Consider the following 23,422-nt stretch of genomic DNA (forward strand, 5'->3'; position numbering starts at 1 on the left):
TTACATCTTTGGTTCGAAGATATAGTGCAGGAAGTGGACGATAACGACGTCCTCACGAAGTGGGAGTCCTCTGTGGTTTTCTTTGAAGACCAGGAACTCGTCAACATGTACAGACTGAAAATTTATTGTCGCTATTGGCGTGAGACGGACATGAAATGTGGTAATTGGAAAAACAAAATGATAGGAATGATTAAACAATTCCTTCATCTTGACAAACGACTGTAGAACAAATGACTACGCTTTTGTGCGCGTGCGTGTTTTCTTGGATAAAAGCTACAGCATATTTAATATATATATATTACCTATGACTCATTACATGCTTCTTGTTTACGCTTTTAAACTTGAATAATTGATATTGTTAAAAAATAAAAATAGGATCTATAATCAAAGTAATTGGGTTTTTATTATTCCAACCAATTCATGCGGCTCTTGTGGCCGAGTGGTAAAGATCTCTTGACCCACCAACGGATGCACCCACGTACGCACGGACTGACTGACGGACAGACAAACGAGTAGGCATGCAGACAGATAAGCAGACGGACGGACAGACGGATGGACGGACGGAAAAGTGATCCCTATTATGTCTCGGCTACTCCGTAGCGGGACGACACCGAAAATAATAGGATATATCAGAGGGAACCAAATGAAACAACAAACACTTTATGACCTCTTTTTTTTTCCAAAATAAAAAAAAGATATAATATAATCAAACTATTTACTTTATCAACATATTTACACAAAACAAAATAGTATATGAAATTGTATATACATAGGATAAGTTACAACATATACATTATTTACACCCGTATACGTACACAAAATGTCACGTTTATAAACAATGAGGATAGGCATCTGTCATTAATTCGTAGACGTAAGAATCGTTGGATTCATAATTACTATCATCAAAAACACTGACAATGTCCTCCATGTTATAACCCAAAAATCTTTGATGAAGGTATAACACCGCATAAAGTCCGCATATCTTAGATTCATCGCTCTGTAATTGTACGTGATTCACAATTCGAGTTTTTGCGCGAGCATTTATCCAGCGCAGGAAATGCGCGCTATTTACACCCGGTCCCTTTCCGTAACTGTCAAAAAATTCCACATTACCACGTCCATCGTCGTAAAAGGCGCACCAATGATATCCTGGATTTGAATGAATGTCAGTATTTGCTATAAAGCCAAAGGGATAGCCAGGCGTCCACTTAGGAAGTCGATCAGCCGCAAAAACACCCATTACATGTCCGTTCAACACTGGATCGCACTGTATCATACACTGCAACTGATGCGTATTCATTGCGTAATGATGTCTCTCTCTTTATTTAACTCGAAGTAACCGGACATTTCACTGTATACCAAACAGCTTACACTCTCTGTCAAAAAGAAAACAAGGGAGCAAATTAAATACACAACTAGGTTTTGTTTGTTCTTTTCACGAGTCAAATATAAGTACAATGATACGAGCTCAATGTAAGAGTAATATTAACAAATAATCGAAATTAATAATTTTTTATGTTTTACACAATTAAATAGCATACCTGATAGTGGAGCGGAGAACTGTACATCCAGTTTGACATTCGCCGTTTTCACTAGCGACAAGTACTCTCCATGATGGTCGAAGTTTGGCTCCAACTGGAATACGAACATTGTTGTTCCAGCATTAAATTGTTCTCTGCTCAGTTGGTTTCCTTCATCCGGCTGTCTCCATTTGCCAGTCGCAGTAAATGTATTGACGTAGGCCCGTATATTAGACTGTCCAGTGACTTCGTTAAAGTCCAGCTTTAAGGGATTGCCTCCCACAGGTAGTCCGTCGGCGTATAAATAAATGCTCTGTATGTTACAGTTTTCAAAGTTGAATGGATTGGTGCCGTAGTCGCCAGAGACCGTTTTCGATTTTACAAAACCGATAACCACCTTGTTCGGTCGTTGATTTTGAAGAATGTTTTCCCAGTGAAAACTAGTACTACCCGAAGCCACGCTTTGAGACCGACATTCAACTCGAGTGTACGGATATTTGGCGTTGGTGTTTTTCAGTATATCTGCGTGTCCGTAGATTACCGCCGGATTTACCCGAATCTTCCTGGCTAAGATATAGATATCCTCAATTTCAATCTTGAATGCCGGCGATGATTCGCTGCTAACCAAGCAAAAGTCTGGCGAACTTCTGTACAGCTTTACTTTGACGTCCACTTGATTCAACAAATAACGTTCCAGTGAGAAGTAGTCATGAAATATGGGACCCTGCAGATCCAACGTTTTCGATGTCGCTATCAGTTTGGCCCTTTCATACAAACCCATGTTTGCACCACCAGGATCTGTCACAGCGTGTTTTCCTGGAGTGTCCATGTAAAATAGCTGAGACTGTAGTTGTGAAGTGGCATCCTGTCCATTATTCAATATCGTCTGTATGTAAGCCCTGTACGGATTGTAGTTCGCTGTAACCGTTGCTTTATTCTGCAAAGTTACCTCTGTGGATGAAAACAAGGCCTGGAGAAACAAATTCGCTGGTCCAACCTTTTGAGCGACTAAGTTAGCGCCCGCAGCCGTCTTCACTCTCAGTTTGACGTATAGTTGCGTTCCTTTCATGTCCAGATAATCCATGGAATTTTGCCCACCGATTCGGAATTCGATTGGACTCGCACTGTCAGACAATTGTGAAATCGGACGAATTTCTTCATAATAGACGTCCGTTACGCTAGTCTGCGTACTTGGAAGATCAAACAATGCTAGTTCCGAAACCAGTCCTTCGCTAAATTTTTCCTCGTTAAACACGGACATTTTTTTTTACATATGTGTGTGCATGTGTTGTTTATACTTCAATCGATAACGAAAATATCCTTAGATCCTTTCGCAGTGCCCGACTTTCCTTGTGTACGTTGACGTTTTACAGACGTTTTCTGCGTTTTCGTTCTTTTACGTTTGTTGTTCCTCCCTCGTCCGTCGACAGTAGACTGAAGATCTTTCGCCACTTTATCAGGATTTATATCATTGCGTTCCAATTCGGATTTAGCCTGAGCCGCAGTTTGCTCCGCCGGTAACACGGCTTTAATCTGGAACTGTTTATTACTCAAAGCATTTGATTCATTCACTGGTATCACGTGCCGTCGTCTTCCGGCACCTGATTGGTTGAGGGACGTTTTACCGCTATGTACACGTTGAAAAAAGTCTACCCACGTCTGCGGACGAGGCACGTATAATTTCATATTTTATTTTTATTATTATTCTTTCTTTTTTTTTTTCAATAAAATGGGTATTGCTTCAAGTGAAGTGTTAAATGCAGTGGCGATTTCAGTTCTGAAGCCAACGTTCCGTCCTCACGTTTTATATAGATTTGAAACTCTCTTATTTCTTTTCCTTTCACGGGTACGTAGTAAGGCGTCTCGAACGTATACTCCCACGTATTCTTTTTGTTTTTCACTATTCTCCTTAACAGCGGTTGTTCATCTCCGTGCACTATGTTCTCTTTACAAAAGTCTGCGCATACGTAAAGAGCATCCGTCGTTTTACTTCTCGTCTTTGAATTATCTGAGGCATAAAATTCCGTAAGAGCAACTTTCCAGCTACCCTTCAGTATCAGAGGTAAACTTAAATGAACGCTAAACTTGCAAGCTTCGTTGTCAGGAAAATACGAATTACTGTCTTGACTATTCACGTAAATGTATCTATCAGTCATAGTTTTCTTTTGTGTTTTGTTTCACTCACACTTTCAACAACTGTACTACCGGTTTCAGTAACGTCGGTAAGATGTGACGGTGTTTGGTTAATAATCTTCTCTGCTGTTTATGAGTGAGCTCTTTAGACACGAGTCGGCGAATGACGTTTTGATATGGCATCAATTTCTTTTTATCTTTCTCTTTGAGTGGCGATGTTCCTTTTAACACGTTGTATATGGATTCTAATATGGCTTTCAACTGTGCGATAGATAATGTCTTCAAAATGGCTAGTCGTTGTTGGTCCGACGAGTCTACGAGTAATTCTAGCAACGCTAGATGTTTTCGCACCATCATATCTGCTAGTTATGACCAAGTATTGACTAGTTCCACGCTATTTAAGACTTTCTATATCTTTCTCACTGAGCCATGTGTCATACTTTGGCGGCCAGCCTTTCCAACGCACAAGAAATTGTTTATGACCTTTCCGTCCCCTCGATCTGAGTACCTTTTCCACTAAATACGTTTCTTGGTTGTAGGCCTTTTTCAATTGATTCTGATAAAAGCTACCAGAAATTTCTTCGCCCGCGTAGTCTTTCAGTCGGTACTGCGGAATGTTTTCTCTCATAAACCGTTCGTTGATCACAAACAATTCTCTGCTCCACCTTTCATCGTATTCACGCATGAACGGTCGCCTCATGTAAGAAAGCCTCACTAGATCACCCACTTTATACTTAAAGTCCTTGAACCGGGATGTTGGGGGTTGTTTCTTTTTGGCTGGCTTGGGGAGATTGCCGTATAAAAGCTGCCACAAGGCTACGGAATCGCCGGGTTTGACACTTCCGGGCGCTTTTTTAATGGAACGATGGTACGTCTTGTTGTAGCTCTCCGTGATACTGGATAAAACGTCTATCCATTTGTGAGTTTGGTGGCGAGTCATGTAACGTATAAGTCTACTTTTGATCACTTTGATACTTCGTTCCGCGTACGAAGCTTTCACTAAATTTTGTGTTACGAAATAATGCACTCCCGTCTTCTTTAGAAATTGTTTAACATATTTGTTGACATATTCTGTCCCTTGATCGCTTCTGATCTTACTCGGTTTTCTCCCCTTGGCAAAAATCGACTGTAACGCTTTCAGTACTTCTTTACCGGTTGTGGTACGCAGTGCCACTGTCCACACGTACTTTGACATTATGTCCACCGCCAACAGGAAATAGCCATAACCCTCATTATCTTTCTCGTAATACGCCATATTAGCCGTATCCTCGTCCCATTGGTAGTCTACAGTAGGAGCAATCACTCGTCTACGTTTGAATTTCCGGCGATCTTCTCTGTGCACGGCAAAATCCTCTTGTTTTAAAAGCCAGTCGCGAATTTTGTTTCTACTCAACACAAATTTTCCGTCTTTCCTTACAGCTCTGTACAACTTATCCACGCCGCTAAAGGAACCGGCGTGTTTTGGATCATAATAGATAGATTTAAGATAGTCTTCGTACTTGTTCACAGTTTGAGCCATTTGACTTTCTGTGGTTTTGAACTGTCGGTGGAACTCTCAACTTTCTTACTTCGTTTTCTCTTGACAGGGATCCCCGGTGGAGGCGGTATGTCTGATCCACCGATCTGACTGCGACGGGAAGCTGAAAGCAAAGTGTGCGGGACGTTGATATCTGTCAACAATGTCTCAAATTCCAGATGCCCGACGGGTCTAAAATCCTTGTAGTCTTTTAACTGCACTTTAACTAGGTCCACGATATTGGAGTTGGGTATTCTTTCTCCTGATATAGTTACCTCCCCTTTCTGATTCCAGCTAATATGTGGAAGTATGTAGGTGAGTAACGCACGTGCACGTCCCTGCAATGTCTTTGAAAACAATGTAATTGATCTCTCAATGTCGTTCTTCTCTGGTTTCACTCTAGAATGATCTGTTAAAGTATTTTCTGATGATATCTGCTTTTGTTGTTGTTGTTGTGTAGTTTCTTCTTCTTCTTCTTCTTCTACTGGCAAAGTGTTAGCGATGTTTGTTTTTTCCAAAAGCAGTCGCTGATATCTGTCGTACGGTAATAAGACCATTTTATGCATGATGTGACGTTGCTGTCATCAGGTATAGAGGAATATGACGTTCTTTGTCAATCACAAGTGTTCTTTATAGGGCTTGATAAATGATCGTGTCTTCGCCCGGAAACACTCTGGTTCTTACACGGTACTCTTCTTCACCCGCGGGCGAAAAGTCCAAAACCAAATATCCATAAGGCTCTGACGTGGCGTCCTTAAAAGCTTCCAGTAGAAAGGCGCTTTTGCCCAAGAAAGCTTGTCTCGCCAGGCACTGGAGTTGTGACACGTCCCTGGGGTTTTTCATCAGCACTAAAATATGAGTGTTCAAGTTGATGGTGCGGCTATATCGACCTTTGCAATACAGATTTTGATTCAAATAGAGTAAACTTAAATGCCGGTGATGCATTCCTTTAACGAACAGAGCCTCCATTTCTGGTGATGATGTCACACTGTCCATGAGATCATCAAGGATGACTAAATTGCAAACTTGACTGTCTGAAAGGTCCCCGAGTTCCTTTTCACTAGGCAACCCTGAATGAAACTCTACAAAGGATAGTTCTCTTTCCATTTGCTCGAACATAGGTTGGTAGACGCCATAACAATAGAGCACCTTCTTCGGTGGGCTGACAAACAACTCGACCTTATGACGTAATAACCGAAAAATCCAGCTCGTTTTACCGCTACACGTGGCTCCAGATACGGAGATAGACGCTCCTTCTGGGAAGGGATACATGATGAATATAACCCAAGACGACAGGGAACCTGCTACTTATAGGAGATATTTTTTATTTTTATTATTCATTATCTTCGAGGAGATGCACCAAAATGTTCACCAATTCTTGGTCGTTCACTTCCTGCTCTTTAAATGTATCTTGTTTTGGTACTGGACACAACGTTAGATCTAGCGGTACTGTATGGATTCCATCATTCATCACTTTTCTTTTGCAGTAAAGATACGAAAATCCCCTTCTCTCCTGTGAGTAAGTAAAAACTGCATTATTTCTTACACGAAATCCTCGATTGAGTCCGCCTTGGGCTTTTCCTGTTTTTAATACCCGGCTAAACTTCGCCATGGGTGCTTTTAAAAGTCGTTTGCTGACTCCTTTCGAACTGAATTTAAATTCGTTTACTCGTCTGGGTCTGTAAGGGCAGGGTTTCTTTCTTAATTTCAGACATCGTCTCAATAAGTGGTAAGCCGCGACCCTGGCTGAAGAGGCTGACACAGTCTGTTCTTTTCGCACAATGTACGTTTTACTGCACAGCCCGATCATTTCGTCACCCTGGTATTCCAGTTTAAACAATGCCGGTGTACGCTTATCAAACTTGGCATGCTTTGAACAACATGTCCTAGGAAACCAGTGGTGCTGTGCATCGGCCTCTGTCTTCGTTTCGTTGCAGAAACCTTTGAGACCGCGTTGGTATATTTCCTTCATCTCCGGTTTAATGACCTCTTCTATACTCGAACCCGAAATGGCCATGTAGGCGCTGTCTGTGTCCATTTCGCAATACTCAAAGTCCGACCTGTCTACGTATACGTCCATAAAATCGAAGTAAAACTCGAGCATGCGCAGTTTAGCGTACTGTAAAATGAAGTAACCTAACTGAATCGGTAAATCCAGCTTGATGACGCGCTTCGCCAGTTCCACTTCGTAATATTGCTCTTCGGGGTCCAAACATTCTAGCTTACAAAAGCAAGGGTCGTTTATTTTCAGGCACGTTTCGTTTTCGCCTTGTACATATTTTACATTTCTGTGCTTAGACTTATCCATGATAAGCGAACCGTAGCTCGAGTTCCCAATCACTTTATTTGTATCTGATATAATGGCTGTGTCTGGGTCTCTGTCCCCAGCTCGTCTGGCTTCGCTGATTTCTTCCACGAAGGCTTGAAAGCAGCGCTGCTGTTGATACTCCACAACCTGATACACTTTGGTGACAACCATTCCGTGGCGTATGTACCACTGGAGAAGCGGTGTGGCAATCAATAGTTGTTTAGCTTTCATACCGCCCACCAGAAGACGTCTAGGTTGCTCCGAAAGTTGATATTCCCGGATATGGGCTTGCATGTGATCGCCGATAGCATCGAAAGGAATGTCGGTAGTGCAGAACAATGGAGACATTTCTTGGAAATACTGATACGGCGTCATTCGCGGATCTTTGAAATACCAAGGCCACTGCTCAGACACTTCGATGTCCACTTCCACCATCCCAAACAGCTCTCCTTTCACCACAGCCTCTAGGATTTGGTTTTCGTCGGTTTTACCTTTGTGGCTCTGAAAGAAGCTCGGTCTCTCTCGATCGATGAAAGTATAAATGTCGGGATTGGCTCTACAATACTGTCGAAATTCGCATTCCCACATTTCAATGACTTCGTTTCCTCGTGCCCTCAAGTAAGCCGAAATATCCAGAGTCCTTTGATAATTGTCCTCTCGGTTTTTCCACCATTCTTTGTCCTTCACCCCTCTGGTGACCTCGCAAAGATGCGAATGAAAATAGCATCCGTGGAATTGATACACGATGGGCTTGTCATCCGGACGTTGTGGCGGGGAATAACCGTCAACAGGATATTTTCCGATCCTCACTTCTTGTCCGTGATTGAGCTTATGCATGATGTTCGAGCCTTGAGTGTGGATCAGCCAGTTCATCCAATAATACGCTGACATGTACTTGTCTCGAACTTCGGGACGAAATTCGTTTACAGCACGACGGCGTACGAATGGCCCAACGGGCATAGGTTGGCCAATAGCCCAGAGATATAAGGCGTTAGCGTCAAACCCGAGAATAGAACCGCATATGTTTTTCCCATCGCGAATACGGGTTTGTCCGGCTCGATGGTATCTCGTCAGAATAAGACTTGGACCACCAACTATGTTCTGTTTTACCGTTTGATACAGGTCGGCATTATCCTTATCAAACAGGGCAAAATTGGCATTCTGTTCTTTCGCAGACCTAAATAACAGCTGTCTGGCGATGCCTGGTACGGAAATGGCCGTCTTAAAGACGTCTATCCCTTTGTTGAAATAAAACTCCTGGAAATGCTCTACGGCTTCCACAAAAGGAGCGACGTCCAAATTGTTGTACCAGACTAAAAAATCCTGAAACTTGTTCATGCGTTTCTCTCCCCATACTCGTTGGCAAAACTCATAGTCTTCTTTACTAATGTTGCTCGATTTTAGACTGCTGAAGAAAGCATCGTGACTGGGCAAAGCTGTCCATTCGAGCTTTTCGACTGGTCAAACCACTCGTAGGGAAAGAAACCTTTCTTTTCTTCCACGTGGTAAGCTTTCAGGAAAGCGGCATAGGAGGAGCCCGCGGCTAGAAATTGAGACATGTCCAAAAACTTTAAATCATCAGTAGCGATGCAAGAGTAAGCGTTGTTTTTTTTAATAACGAAGCTATGAATGGACTCGTGCATGTTCAAATGTTTAGCTATATACTGCCGGACGAGATTTAGGTCGTACTTGGCAGAATTGAATCCTACGACGGGAAGCTGCGATATGTAACCCACTAAATATCCGTAGAGGGTTTTAAGAGGGTGTAGTGGTCGTTTGTTATCTTCTCCATCTTGTTCTTCCTCCTCATCTTGTTCTTGTCCTTCTTCTGCTTCTTGCTCTTCCTGTTCTTCTGCTTCTAAATCTTGGTTGACCTTTTCATCGATCGCATCGAGCACCCATCCCCATTTTTCTTCGGCGAGTTGGTAGACGGTATTGGCTACATGTTGCATAGCTTCAATCATTTTTTGAACCAGCAGATCTTGATCGGGCTCCACGATACACATAGGCTCGGTGTGACCCTCGACGTTACTGCATATGGACACGCTGATGGGGACGTGCTTTTGCGTCCACTGCAAATATTCCGTCGGGCGCTCGTTCACCTTTTGTAACATGGCCTCGAAATCATAGCACAAAATCCAGGGATATGTGCGTTGGTCCTTTGGAACGTTAATGCCAAACTGCTCCAGCTCCTCGAAGATGCTGTCCCTGGACTTGTAAAATCCTCCTGGATAAATGTACTTGGTCTTGTTGGTGCAGATTTTTTGATGACGATGTAGATCACGGATATGTTTAAAGTGACGTTCGCAAGTCCTGCATCGGTATTTTTGCGCGTACAAGTTGAAATCTCTGATGTACGACAAATGGTTTTCGTACATGTTCAGGTACATGGTAGAGTCTTGTACCCCCCTGGATTTATACACGGGGACTGCGATCTCGTCTTCCTGCAAGCTGTAGACTTCCAGATTGACGCGAAACAGTGTTTCAAAAGCCGGAAAATCTTCGAACGTCAATCCTTCCGTGCTACTGTGCGGATGTTTTACCCATTCATGATGAAATGTCTTGGCGGGACCGTCAACACTTTTAATCTCGTAACCTCTGTGGAGAGCCAGACAGCGAAAGGCGCACAAGTGGTCTTCGTAAAGTTTCCCGTTTTGCCGATTTTTGATTAATGGATAAATGCTTTCCTTTTTTAGAAGGTAGTCCGGGAGGTCACCCGTGCCTAGAGGATAGAAAGTGTTGTACACGGTGAAATGCACATTGGTGACCAAGACAGGAATCCACTGAGTGTCTGGTCGAATACGTAGGATATCTGTTAGAATATCTCTACGTTGTAGATTAAGCCGAAGATTGTCCAAGTCCCTGAGTCTAGAAATGTATAACGGACGTTCGAAAATGCCGTTATTGTTGTAGGGTACGAAATAACGGTACTCTCCAGTCACTCTGTTCTGTAGAATGACGCCAAATACGAGATTCAGTCGGAAAGCTTGTTGTTCTTGACGATATATCTCGTTGGCGAAACCCATGAGCTGGTCCATGCTGACGTCATTGTCCAAAGGAAAGTTGTAGACGGACATAATTGGTCCCCTTCGATGAGACTCTAGAATCAATGGGGCATTGGCTTCATAAACCTCACGCAAGTCTGCATTCCAACCATCCCTTTCCCAGGGGGCATTATTATTGTCCCAAGGTCGACGCTGCAAAGCCCCTCCGACTTGGTAATGCTGGCGCATATTGTGTAAGTATAACTCCCGCCGACTATCAAATCGCTGGAAACATCGCCGACACTGGCATTGTAATGGAGCGGAGTTTCTTGGGCGCTCCATTACAGCACCGGGACTACGTCTGTGTTGACGCAGTACGTGTTCTTGTAGTCGGCGTCGGGACTCAAAAGCCTCAACACATTGCCTACATTGAAACTGTTGAGATGGGTTGCCTTGCTTGGTACGTGTTGTAGGTTTGGTCTTGGACTTGGACTTTAGCTCTTGATCGTGCCACTGTTTGTGTCTTTTAAGACCATGAGCTGTGGAACATCTTTTCCCGCATTTAAGACAAAGATGTTCAGTCACACCCTGGCAAGACTTCTGGTGATGGGTTTTGTCAAATGAATATTTGAACTCTTTTCCGCACTTAGAGCAAGAAAATGTTTTCCCCATATGTTCTGCACGGAAGTGGGTGTTCAGATGATTCTTTCGACGATATGATTTGTGGCATCGATCACAAGGAAACCCGGCGGTAGCTTTCTGTTTCTTTGATTTGATAATTACCTATAAACAAATGACAATAAACAACTTTTTTAGGTGTTTAAAACACACACAAATAATATATATAATTTCTGAAATGACCATTTTTTTTTTTATGATTGGATGTCCAACACCTGTTGTTCTAACAAAAGACCTAATTTTAAACCACAGTAAGCAATACAATTTTCTCAATGCGTAATAGTAATCCATTTGCTGTAAATTGTCTAAAGCTGAATTAGTGTGAGGGAGTGAGGTGGGGGTGTATAGATCCAAAAATAATAAAAGCACTTTACCTGAGGGTTTTCTGTTTCTGGTAAGCTTTCAGTGCATGTGTCTTCACGTTGGGTATTGACCTTTAAAACAGAAAATGATAAATACGTGTACATAATTTTCATAACATTTCATAAGAACGTATATAGTTATTAAATAAGTTAGATAGATTCCTTGTATCATCTAAACCATTTGAAAAATGTACATCAATTGGATAATTATGATATATTGCAACAACGAAACTTGATTTTTATAACAAGTAGCTCAAACAATTTTTTTTTTTTTTTAAATAAACTCACATTTATGAGTCCGCCTAAACTATCCGATTGCCGATGAATGTCTTCATGTTTTTCTAACTCTGTTATGTCTTTGAAAAAGGCTCCGCACCATTTGCATACTCCAGCCATTCTGAAATTAAGATGTTTTATTGTTTGTTTTTATTTTAACTGAAAATTTTATTCTTGAGTTGAGCGTGTTTGACTTGAATTGTTTAATCTCTTGTATTTATGTATTAACACTTCAGTAGTTTCGCGACATATTTATATCAAGGTTTAACTTTATGTAGGTTATGATAAAGTTACGCTTTTATGAACACGATCCAAGCAGTTTTACAGGCATACGATCAAGTCATGGTTTATGCGTTTAACATAGTTTTGAAATATTTAAAGCAACAACAAAAACAAGACTTTATAGGGCCTGGTTTATGTTTTTTTTTCCCTCCTTCTGTTTATAATGCAAATATAAGCGGGTATAAAAAATGTTTTAAATCAATTTAAGTAAAAGTAAATTATTTCTTTAATAAAAGTATTCAGGGTAAAAAAGAGACTCATGTTTAAACTTTGAATGAATTAGTTTAATCATTGGTGTAAATTTTAAAATTTAGGCTCTATCTTTCAAATTCATACTGACAGAAATCTCCAAAAACTACATGATTTTAAAATATTGAAAGTGGTCTTATTAGCGTGATTTTACTGTATTGATGTTTAAACGTAAAGACAACCTCAGCTCAAGATTTGTCCCCTTATATACACAACTAAAATGCGAAACAAGTTATAGTTTAAGAAGACAGCTTACATTTAAACTTTGAGATAACTAGGTAAAAATAGTTGATATAGTGTTACAAAATAGCAGCAACAACAGTTTTAAAAAGTTTAAAGAATAAATACATGAAAAAAGTTGAAAAAAATATAAATACCTAGGTAAAATGAAATAAATCCGAGCTTAAACTTTGTAACCCTGTTACTGTTGAAATACACGCCCAAATGTGTTATTTTAAAAACTAGATAAAACAGTTTTGTAAATGCAGTGGAGTGATAAAAGTATGTATGTAGATAAACGCATTCGGGTATAAAAAATGTTTTAAAAACAATTTAAGTGAAAGTAATTAAATACGCATTTAAATCCAGTACAAGATTTAAAAATGTATAAGAAAACAAACACGAACAGCAAATACAGAGAGAGTTTAAATTATATAAATAGGTTTACATACCTTATATTCCGAGAGTTTATGTCGAGAAGCGCGGAATTCAAACCCGGTATTTTTCACAATATACTAAAAATCGCTTTAAAACTCGTTGTGACTAAAACAGTAATCTTATGTGAACTGTTTGAAAAATGATTGCTTTTGGTGTGCGCCTCAAACATGTCCAGTCACGTTGAAATGTAAAAAATCAGTACAAGTCCACGGTTATTTCCAGTGTACTTTTGTTTATGTAGGTCGTGACTTAACCAAAAAATGCTGCGTAATCCCTCATTTGCATACCAGGGTCACTGGGAATCCAAAAAACATGATCACATGATGTCATGTATGTTCTATATTTAGTATCGAGGTTATCTACATGTACCTAGGTAGGTCAAGGTCACCGTAACTGTCCCAGATCGAGGACTAGCCAAGGGCCAAGGAAGATAGGCAGCTACAGGGTAAACCATACTACTGGTGGGGGTGGGGGCATTTGGTAAGTAAAAACAAACTGTTATTTATTGGCAGTAGATTATGATACAAAACATTAAGCTTAGCTTTCATGTATGCATTCATCAGAACGGAAGTGCTAATCAATAGTATACCATACTAAGCATACAGTTTATATTACTGTCTTATGTAAAAGTGATTTTATGGACATACCTCAATCAAAATCCCGGGAATTTCGTGAAGTTAGAAGTCCATAACGATCATTAAAGAAATGAGATACACCGTAAAGCATGCTACTGCATTGGAATCAATTTTGATTGATTAGAAATCGTTTTTGCTTGACAGTGTCATACTTACAATTTGATGCAAACGTGCTAATGGGTTGCTTTGTACAAGATTTTACTATTTGTGATGGAAATTCTACAAAAATGTCAGGTTCTCGTCAAACTATACAGAAGTGTTTACATTAATGACGATGAATTGCACTAAACAAATATTTGTGTCTGGAAGAGTATACATGTGGGCTCCTGTCTCACTGGTTGTTTTCATTCAAACATGAATAAATATGGAAAACATTATTAGAGAGCTTAACGCAGTATAGTCAGCCAGCCATATTTATCCACCGCTTCTGCGACGAATCCTCCACCGCCGCGGCGTTGGAACCACCGCTTCTGTGAAATCTATGGCCAGTGTGAACTATACTGACTGCTTTTTTCATCGACGTTTATTGTCATGTTACGAACTTTATGAAAAAAGCATATACATCCCTAAAATAAATACCGATATAATTGTTTTTTGCACTGAAGAGGTTACGGATATACGACCATTTTTTCTAGAATTAAAAATTTTTTCGTGCTATGTGGGCTTGAGGAACATTAGTTTCTATGACAAAAAAAGTAAAGTACATATAATATGCCACTTAATGTTATAGGTACGAAGGTCTTACAGCAATCTGACTAAAGTACATCTCCTTTTACGCCACGCTTATGATCTGAAGACGAGCTATTGATAGCCGCGTTCTGACGACCCTTTCGCTAGCCAATCAGAGCTTACCTTACAACATTTTTCAAATCTATATTTAGCCTGGAGTTTTCATATTTACAATTCTCATTACGCAAAATGATAGATGGCCGGCTATCAGTCAGTATAGTTCATATGTTTTTACATTTTCGTAAATTTTCTGTAACATTTTAACAAAGTTTGAGGAAGACCCGCATTGTTATTATTTGTACCATATTCCATTCCTGTATACTACATCAAACGTCTTTCTAAAATCAACGATTTCAAGGCACAATATATATTTTCTTATTTTCTTGCGAAATTACTTTATCAATTTTTGAAGTTAAAACAAAAATATAGTCAGTAGGACACTTGCTCTGTAAGCGAGGGGTCCCGGGTTTGACCCCGGTTTGACTGCACATTTTTCTTACTCTTTGACATTCGAACAAGTGTCTGATTGGTTCAAATGAAAATAGATTTGCGAGAATAAAAATAACAATATTGGAAATCCAAAATATATAGAAGACGAATGTGAATGGGTCATTTTCAGATCTTCGTTCAGAAAATCAAGTACTTTAGTCAGATTGGGTCTTACAGGTTACTATGAATACATGGTGATATCAGTATTGTATAAACATAATTTTTATTTACAGATCTCATTCATTTTCACATGCTGACATGATTACTCCACCAATTTTTTTCAATGGTTACAAAGAAAAAACTTTAAAAATCTGTTGTTAAAATTTTTAAAATATTTAGCTGCTTATTGATACACAAAAAGTACTTCAAAATGAAAAGAAAAAAATGAGATTACCGTGCTTCTATGATATATATCTAGCGAGAACCTTTAAAAACTGGTGAATTTTGATATTCTAAGTTCTATTTACATGTATTTTAATTTTTACTTTCAATGTTATGTTGAAAATTGTAATCAGTTGTACATATAACTTGTTTATGTATATATAAGTCAGAAAAATATCAGAACCAAACTTGATCTGAAATTACCGACCATTTTACATCTTGCACCCATATAAGTCAAACGCCGGCCATAAAGTAAGGATGAAAAAATCTTTTTCGCAACAAGTAGAATCTGTTTGGTTAAATGGTAAATTGTTAGCCATATTTTATTTATACAGCATTTATTTTCGGCATAAAGTCTGCTAGAAGAAATATTTGAAAAGAAAATATCCCGAAGAAAACGCACGTACATCCTTAATTACAATACAGTATTCACGTCACGAAAATGTTGTAAATAGAGCTAAACACTTAAACAGTTAATTTTAGACTGCATTTATGACTATGAGATAAACACCCAAAGTCATTTCGATAGTTCAATATTCTGTCATGAATTTGTTGAGTGAATGTTCTTTGTTTTGTTCTTGAACCAGTAGATACTTCAATAACTGAATTTCAACAAAGCTATCATCCTTGAGAATTGTAGAGGTTTGAAGCAAATCCACACAGTATCCGCATTTTGTGTCTTGTTTAGCGTTATTTAATGGGGCTCCTGTGCCTCAGATGTTTTTCATCGGGCTCATGTGCCCAAGATGTAAAGGTCACTGAATTCGAATAATTGCTTCTCACCGGTGAGAGTTCGAAACCGCATTTTGGAGTATTTGTTTGTTTGTTTTGTTGGGTTTAACATCGCACCGAAACAATTTAGGTAATATGGCAACCTTTCAGCATTGAGGGTGGAGGAAGACCCCCATGTGCCCCTCCGTGCGTTATTTCATCACGGGCGCGCACCCGGTTAGAACTACCGACTTTCTGTAAGCCAGCTGGATGGCTTCCTCACATGAAAAATTCAATACCCCGAGTGAGGCTCGAACCCAAATCGATGAGGTGCAAGTAATTTAAAGTCAGAGACCTTAACCACTCTCTATTTGAGAGTGTAAAAAAGTCATTCAGCATGACAACGGGAAGTCGGTGGTTCTACTCTCGGCAATGCCGGAAACAAACCCAGAAGAGGCATCTTGGGTATAAAAAGTTTGACAAATTGCTGAATGACCCACATTGTGTCGGTCTGACTCAAAAGAAGGGTTATAGAATTTATGCCAGCCATACTGATAAATCATTCTATTTTTAGTTAAGTGCATCACATATTTTATACGGTAAATCTGTTATGCACGACCAGCTGTCTTTGAAAAGTAACCAGTAAAGTTTTTAAGATATATTAGTCCCTGATTTTTGGATGAACTATCCATGCATCATTTTCTGGACACTGACATTGGTCAGTTCAGGATATTTTCCAGAATTAACGGCTTGTTATCAAAAGTAAACCACACCTTCTCTATTGATTGCGTTCCTGTTTCATATTTAACTAATTGTAACTTCCAGCTTCAGCTGTCACTTTTTAGCTCACCTGTCACGAAGTGACAAGGTGAGCTATTGTGACCGCTTGATGTCCGTCGTCCGTCGTCAGTCGTGCGTCGTCCGTCAACAATTACTAAAAAAAATCTTCTTCTTGAAAACCACTGGGTAGAATTACACCAAACTCCACAGGAATGATCCTTGGGTGGCCCCCTTTCAAGATTTTTCAAAGAATTGAATTCCATTCAGAACTCTGGTTGCCATGGCAGCCGAAAGGAAAAACTTTAAAAAATCTTCTTATCCAAAACCACAGGGCCGGCCTAGGGCTTTGATATCTGGTGTGTAGCATCATCTAGTGGTCCTCTACATGACTGCTCAAATTATCTCCCTATGGTCAAATATGGCCTCGCCCCGGGGGTCACATGGTTTATATAGACTTATGTAGGAAAAACTTCGAAAATCTTCTTGTACAAAACCACAAGGCCTAGGGCTTTGTTATTTGGTATGTAGCATCATCTAGTGGTCCTCTACCAAGATTGTTCAAATTATCCCCCTAGGATCAAATATGGCCCCGCCCCGGGGGTCCCAAGTTTTACATAGACTTATATAGAAAAAAAGTTTAAAAATCTTCTTGTCTGAAACCACAACACTTAGACCTTTGATATTTGGTTTGTAGCATTGTCTTATGGTCCTCAACCAATATTGTTCAAATTGTACACCTTGGGTGAAAAGAGGCCCTGCCCTGGGGGTCCCAAGTTTTATAAAGACTTACATAGGAAAAAGCTTTAAAAATCTTCTTGTCTGAAACCATACGACTAAGGCTTTTGATATTTGGTATGATGCACTGTCTAGTACTCCTCTACCAAAATTGTTCAAATTATGCCCCTGGGATTAAAAGAGGCCCCGCCCTGGGGTCATTTAGTTATTACGTGAGTTATATAGGAAATATACTTAAAAAATCATCTGATCCTATTTCCAAGACTGTTTAATTATAATTACCTGATGACCCCAAGTAATATGATGTCACTTGACCTTGACCTAGTGACCTATTTTCTTGTTCTTTTTTAGATACAGCTTTGAAATTTTGATGACATACACAGTTTTACACACAAATCGTAAAACTGAATTTCATTGACCATGAATGTGAACTATCGACTTTCTTAATATTTTATCATATTTTAATTTGAAACATGTAGCTCATATTACTCAGGTGGGCGAACCAGGGTCATCATGACCCTCTTGTTACTTCAATACTAGCGGTAATACATGATCATAGTTGTGAAACATGTGTGTGGAATGTCCACTGCATACAGTATATCTGTGTAATATGATATTATGTGATATGTGATATTATATTTGTATTATGAAATATAAATGAGTAAATGCAATTTCAGACCAACAATCGATGAATGAGAAACTTGACTACCCGGTGCAACAATTTAAAGCGCAAGAGTCTTTAAGCAAGCTTAAGGTTCCTGGTAAGTCTTCAAAAGGTAATTGTTGAATTAAAGCCATTTTTCGGCAACTTTATAAGATGTACTGATGTATGTTCGTTTTCAATTTTGATCGATGTGTATTTCTTTAGTGGCAAAACTGTTTCTCTTATGATTAAATATGAATGAATAACGTTACAATTAAATAATGAAAAAATGTTTATTTGCAGAATCTGGTGCGAAAATAGAAGTAAGGAATTGTAGCTTAGAAGAGGACGATAAACTTTCCAAAGTTATGGTACAATGTTTCAAAGAATGTATTGATGAGAATGGTGGATTTTCCGAAAGTGCACCAAATGTATACGATGAGATCAAAGAAGCAGTGTACAAAATGTATTCAAAGCTTCTGTCCAAGGGCTATGAAATCGTGGGTGCACACAAAAGATGTGTCTTTCTTCATATACAGTGTTCTTCGCTGACGTCATTTATGTCATATTTTCAAGACTATGTCAGTGGACAACTTTCTCTTGATTTGCAAGAAATAGAGGGCGCTATTAGAACGCTTGACGGATGTGAAGATATAGCGTTGGAAATTGTAATAAACACTGAGGAATTTCTGGAAACAATTGGTAATTTAATAAAATGATATATATTTTACTGTTCCCTACAACCGATAAACATATTTTTGACAAATACACTTTAGGTTTCTGACATCAAATTTGATATTTTCTTGCAATTGTAGGCTGAAGGTTCAAATTAGTCTAGCAAATAGTTATTTTACTGTCCTATGTTTATATTCGCGAAAGATTCTCAGTGCATCTTTTCGTTTTGAAAAATCAGAGTTTAAATGTAGAAAATCTATTCAACTAAAGCTACCACAGCGCCGGGTTGGATACGAGTTTTTGAAGTCATGCCATTCCGTTGTAATACTTTGAGCTACATCAAAGTACATCTAAACACATCAATCAGGTTATTTATTTTTAAAACTTCAATGTTCAAAGTACAAAAAAAAACTTTCAACAAAATACATACAGTTCAAGACTGATTTAGCATCTTCCAAAACTGATACAAATTCGTTTGTGAATTTTATGGTTTTCAGTTACAACAGTTTCCGAGTTTATGAAAGCCGAGGGAATTCTAACAAAGACAGCAGAAGAAGATATCCAATCAAAAGGAAAATATACTGAAAAGAAGTCAGGTAATTTGCAAAGAGATTCAGTTTCCATGTCATCACCATTAGAAGTTGAATATATCCAACAAAACAGAGAATCAGTTGTTGATAGAAGAATAGACTGTGCAGAGCAAAGTATCCAGGACGACGCTGCAGGTTTCAAAACTTCGTTGGCAAGCACAAGTAAGATTATTAAAAAATGTTACACTTTATTTAATGTAATAAAATTCCATTGTTTTTTGTTACTGATTTGAGTACCTGGCCGACAAGATCACATGCTCAAGCACCGCTACGGTTTTGTAAACAAGACAGTGAAATGGGATAACTATTACATAATAAATATTTGAAAATAGTTGACACTGTTTTCATCGTTTCCATGTAGAAATTAGAAACTATTATATTGTAATTCAGTTATCTGACCACATCAAATTTAACCATATTTTACAAATGAATGTTATTTATGTTTTCACGACAACTGAAATTCCAAAATTCCATGCACCATGAGAAGACAATTAATCTTATGTATGTACCGTCCGTTTCTTTTAATGGCATTTTCATACGGAATGGATTTTTTATCGTTTCTCTATTAACTATAACCAATTAAAAATTATCGGTATCACGATTATCCAATATAATGCCAGTTAAAACATGTTTGAATGTTGAGATAATTCACAAAAGGTCATGTATTCTCCTCCATATTTGCGAGGAATTAAAAAAATGAAGACTGGCGATGTCGTTACATTAGGTGAACGGGCGGCGTCAAACTCATTACATCCGCTATAACTCTAGTTAGGATTGATGTTATATTTTGCAATGAAACTTGACTTGTAGAAAGCTTACAGTAAGACCAACGTTGTGCCTCAGCCGAAAGATGTACAAGTAAAGGGCTCATTAATTCTATGATGATAGAAATCTTTTTGATGCAAATATTTATGACATCTATTAAATATTATATTTGAATGTATCAACCAATTTGATATTCTCGAGTCGCAAAATAGGAAAAAATGAACTATTCAAAACAATTTGAACGTTTTTTTATACTTGAAAACACATTGTGCAACGATAATATTTACTGTATATAGGTAATTTAAGCAGATCTAAGTTAGAAATCAAAACGGTAGGGGTAACTTCAAACTCAAATACTTAAGACATATATAAAGTTTCAACATATTCCTACATTGATTATTGGACAGTGCTGAAGCAAATGTCATTTTTATTTGTCTACAATCTCCATAAAATATCATTATTTTTATTCCGTTTCTTCATTATATGCATAGTATATGTTGGCTGAAGTTACCCCATCAACTGTACAGGTCGAACGAAGTGAAAGTTACCACACAAAAACTGTTTCATTTATCTTGAAACACGTAGATTCATCAGAGAAATAGATATGTATTATAATCTCATAAATTGTTGGTTAAAAATGTAATTGTGAAACGATTAAAGATACTAAACAAGAATAGAAATTCTTCGTAAAATTGTATTGTAGTTTTTTTTCTATTGTATTATGGGATTACGTTGTTTACCTATTCTTTTATTAATGTCTATATATACAGGTCCATTAAATACACTGATGTAGGGTTTCGATTCGGGGTCGATACGTTCTTGGAACATGGCTGTTCCTATTGCATCTTTGTTCTTGTATATATGACAGTGATGTCAAATAAAAAATGTCCTTTATGTTTTCAGACTTTATTGGTAAATACGCTTTGTTTCTTGGCATCATCATGGTCATTGCGGCTTTATGCAGCATGTGTTTCACAACAGTCATATGGGTACATCCGGATACAGCACCAGAGACCCAAAAAACGTGGGTACATCCGGATACAGCACCAGAGACCCAAAAAACGGAGGTATTTTAATACAATGTAAATATATTCGATTAAAAACAAAAACGCATTCAGTCATACATGTACACACAGCTCGCATTAAAATGTGAATAAAGAAAAATCCGATACAGGTCTTTGTATGTACTTTATTAGAGTTTCAGAGCTGTTTTATTTCGATCTCTCCAAATCGTTCATGACGACATTTATGTTGTGTTAATGTCTGATTGATTTTTCAGCTTGAACATTTCGGCTTGGATGGTTCCGATAATCCGTCTTTAATAGCTTTGGGAATTGTTTAATCACCTATAGGCTATGTTGTCTGTTTTTTAGTTTTGTCTTTTGGCAGTTTCTGTGATATGCAGGCTCCATTACTTCATTACTTCAGATCCCCTCCCTTAATTCCAGTTTGTTAAGTTCTGCCCATTATTTTCTCGTTTGGGACAACCCCATTTTCTTGGGACCATGCGCTGCTTCTCGTGGAATTGTGTATCATTGAAAGTTCCATGTACACCGCCATATGAATAAACCTGTCTCTAAATATTATTTTAGTACTTGTAACATTTGTAAATGTTGAGTTCTGCTGAGCCCGAGCTAGTGGTTGAATTTCCACTACCGTCATCAAACCGAGCCTGCAACATTTTTATTTATGTCGTGTTGGGCGACCTGTTGTTTTCCACTTTTTCTATTTTATTGTATTTTAAACTCTATATTCACTTGATGTGGCAGATTTCTTTCAAAATTATATTTTCTATCTTAGATTTTCATCTTAGTGATGACTCTTGTGTTTCTATCGAATGCACAGAATAAAAAGTTCCACATTTACCTTTATGGAAACGTCTTTCAGATAACTGATGCATTTGTGATGTAAAAACGTTAATTATCTTTGGAATCATCTATAATCTACATGTATGTTTGGATTCATCTCGCATCTGAGTGGCATGTTTTTTCTTTAAACTTTCGCAAAGTAACGACCGTATGATAAAAGTACGTCCACTTTGGTTTTCATTATTCTATTAATATACTTTGGGACGGAGATAGCACCTTTACTTACATCAATAAACTGTATCAAAATAGCAGTCTTTGCTAAACTACAATAAAAACACAAACACCGTATGCAAGGCCAGACGAACGTTTAATTGATAAATGTTGCAGCCGGAAGTACAAACTATTAAATCAATTACCATGAATGGCACATTATAATAAAACAATACACATATCATTATTGTCTTACAAAGGCAAAAGTCTCTTCAATTTCAGTCACAAATTAATACGAATCAAATGCTGCAAAAAAACATGCTTAATTTAAGCCTTGCAAATCTGTATATCAATATGATAGCATACCTCCAAGTCAAATGAAATAAACAATTTTAACCAATTTTGCGCAAAACAAAAATCCGCTTAAATTTGACTCGCATTGCAACCCGGCTCGCCCAGGAAAAACCAGCTTACTGGAAACCTGTGTCCGTTTGTCAGTGCCAGTTTGCTAATGTTGGACCTCATTTTATTTGCGCGGACGTATGCTACCATGCATAAATCATGTAAAAAACACACATCCATAATACATGCCCAAATTATTAAAGTTAAGATGAACTTGTTCATTGTCAACAAATTTGGTGTAGAAATGTGTATAACACGAAAAATAATAAATGTTGGATATTAAAAACATTACAAGGAGAGTATACAATTTATGCATTATATATATAAAAAAAATTTTATCAAACATTTTACAAGCTTCAGCACATTATCTGGTTATTTATAAGGATATGTAAACAAGCTTGTGCCATTGATCACTTTCAGTGTTCTACAATCTTATGAATTTATATAATAAAAGACTAATTACCACTCAAAAAATTTTAGGCGAATCCTTTTTGAAAACAAAATGATTTATACGAAGTTCTCTGTGTGAAATCGTCTGGTAGAATGACCACTTACATATTATATTCTACACATTGTCATAATGTCTCGATTCAATAAACACGACTGACCAATTTCACCCTGTTGAATACGTAACGCGATAGACAATAATTTCACGCTATTACTATCGAAACGCGTGAAATTTTTAGTCTTTGCTAAACTACAATAAAAACACAAACACCGTATGCAAGGCCAGACGAACGTTTAGAATACCGAAAAGTACGGGCTTGATCGTGATTGTGCAAACAAAACTGATGGAATTATAAACCCAACTGCTTGGACACTTGTAGCCTACTGTCTAAAGAATCGGCAACATAGCCATCTTTACTGCTATCTGCTTTCCAACGACCGTGTCGTTTCAAACAAC

At 38.2% G+C, this 23,422-nt stretch overlaps 4 protein-coding genes across 5 annotated transcripts; 1 reads left to right on the top strand and 3 right to left on the bottom strand.

The window, feature by feature from the left end:
* Positions 1–701: 701 nt before the first annotated feature.
* Positions 702–8,815, bottom strand: LOC128554634 (uncharacterized). The gene is made up of 2 exons (XM_053535920.1): positions 1,542–8,815; positions 702–1,376 (listed from the first exon to the last, which is right to left on the bottom strand). The coding sequence occupies exon 1, from the start codon at positions 8,813–8,815 to the stop codon at positions 6,503–6,505; it is 2,313 nt and encodes a 770-aa protein (XP_053391895.1). The 3' UTR covers positions 702–1,376; positions 1,542–6,502.
* LOC128554630 (uncharacterized protein F54H12.2-like) lies at positions 1,297–2,781 on the bottom strand. Its single transcript, XM_053535915.1, has 2 exons — positions 1,542–2,781; positions 1,297–1,376 (listed from the first exon to the last, which is right to left on the bottom strand). The coding sequence occupies exons 1-2, from the start codon at positions 2,779–2,781 to the stop codon at positions 1,297–1,299; spliced, it is 1,320 nt and encodes a 439-aa protein (XP_053391890.1).
* Positions 8,816–8,877: 62 nt separating the features above from the next.
* On the bottom strand, positions 8,878–13,157 carry LOC128554633 (uncharacterized). Of its 2 annotated transcripts, none has more exons than XM_053535919.1 (4): positions 12,980–13,157; positions 11,790–11,898; positions 11,514–11,573; positions 8,878–11,244 (listed from the first exon to the last, which is right to left on the bottom strand). In XM_053535919.1, exons 2-4 carry the CDS (start codon positions 11,895–11,897, stop codon positions 8,878–8,880), a joined length of 2,535 nt encoding a protein of 844 aa, XP_053391894.1. In that variant the 5' UTR covers position 11,898; positions 12,980–13,157. The 2 variants fall into 2 exon arrangements, with proteins under 2 accessions (XP_053391894.1, XP_053391893.1); XM_053535918.1 differs by lacking the exon at positions 12,980–13,157 and adding an exon at positions 12,686–12,866.
* Positions 13,158–18,113: 4,956 nt separating this feature from the next.
* On the top strand, positions 18,114–21,165 carry LOC128554631 (uncharacterized; the record flags this gene model as incomplete). The annotated part of the gene is made up of 4 exons (XM_053535917.1): positions 18,114–18,186; positions 18,372–18,770; positions 19,241–19,495; positions 21,002–21,165. Coding segments are annotated over exons 1-4 (891 nt in total), but the record flags the coding sequence as incomplete, so codon positions are not given.
* Positions 21,166–23,422: the final 2,257 nt, after the last annotated feature.

The sequence above is a fragment of the Mercenaria mercenaria genome, unplaced genomic scaffold, assembly GCF_021730395.1.
Source record: "Mercenaria mercenaria strain notata unplaced genomic scaffold, MADL_Memer_1 contig_580, whole genome shotgun sequence".
Taxonomy (NCBI): domain Eukaryota; kingdom Metazoa; phylum Mollusca; class Bivalvia; order Venerida; family Veneridae; genus Mercenaria; species Mercenaria mercenaria.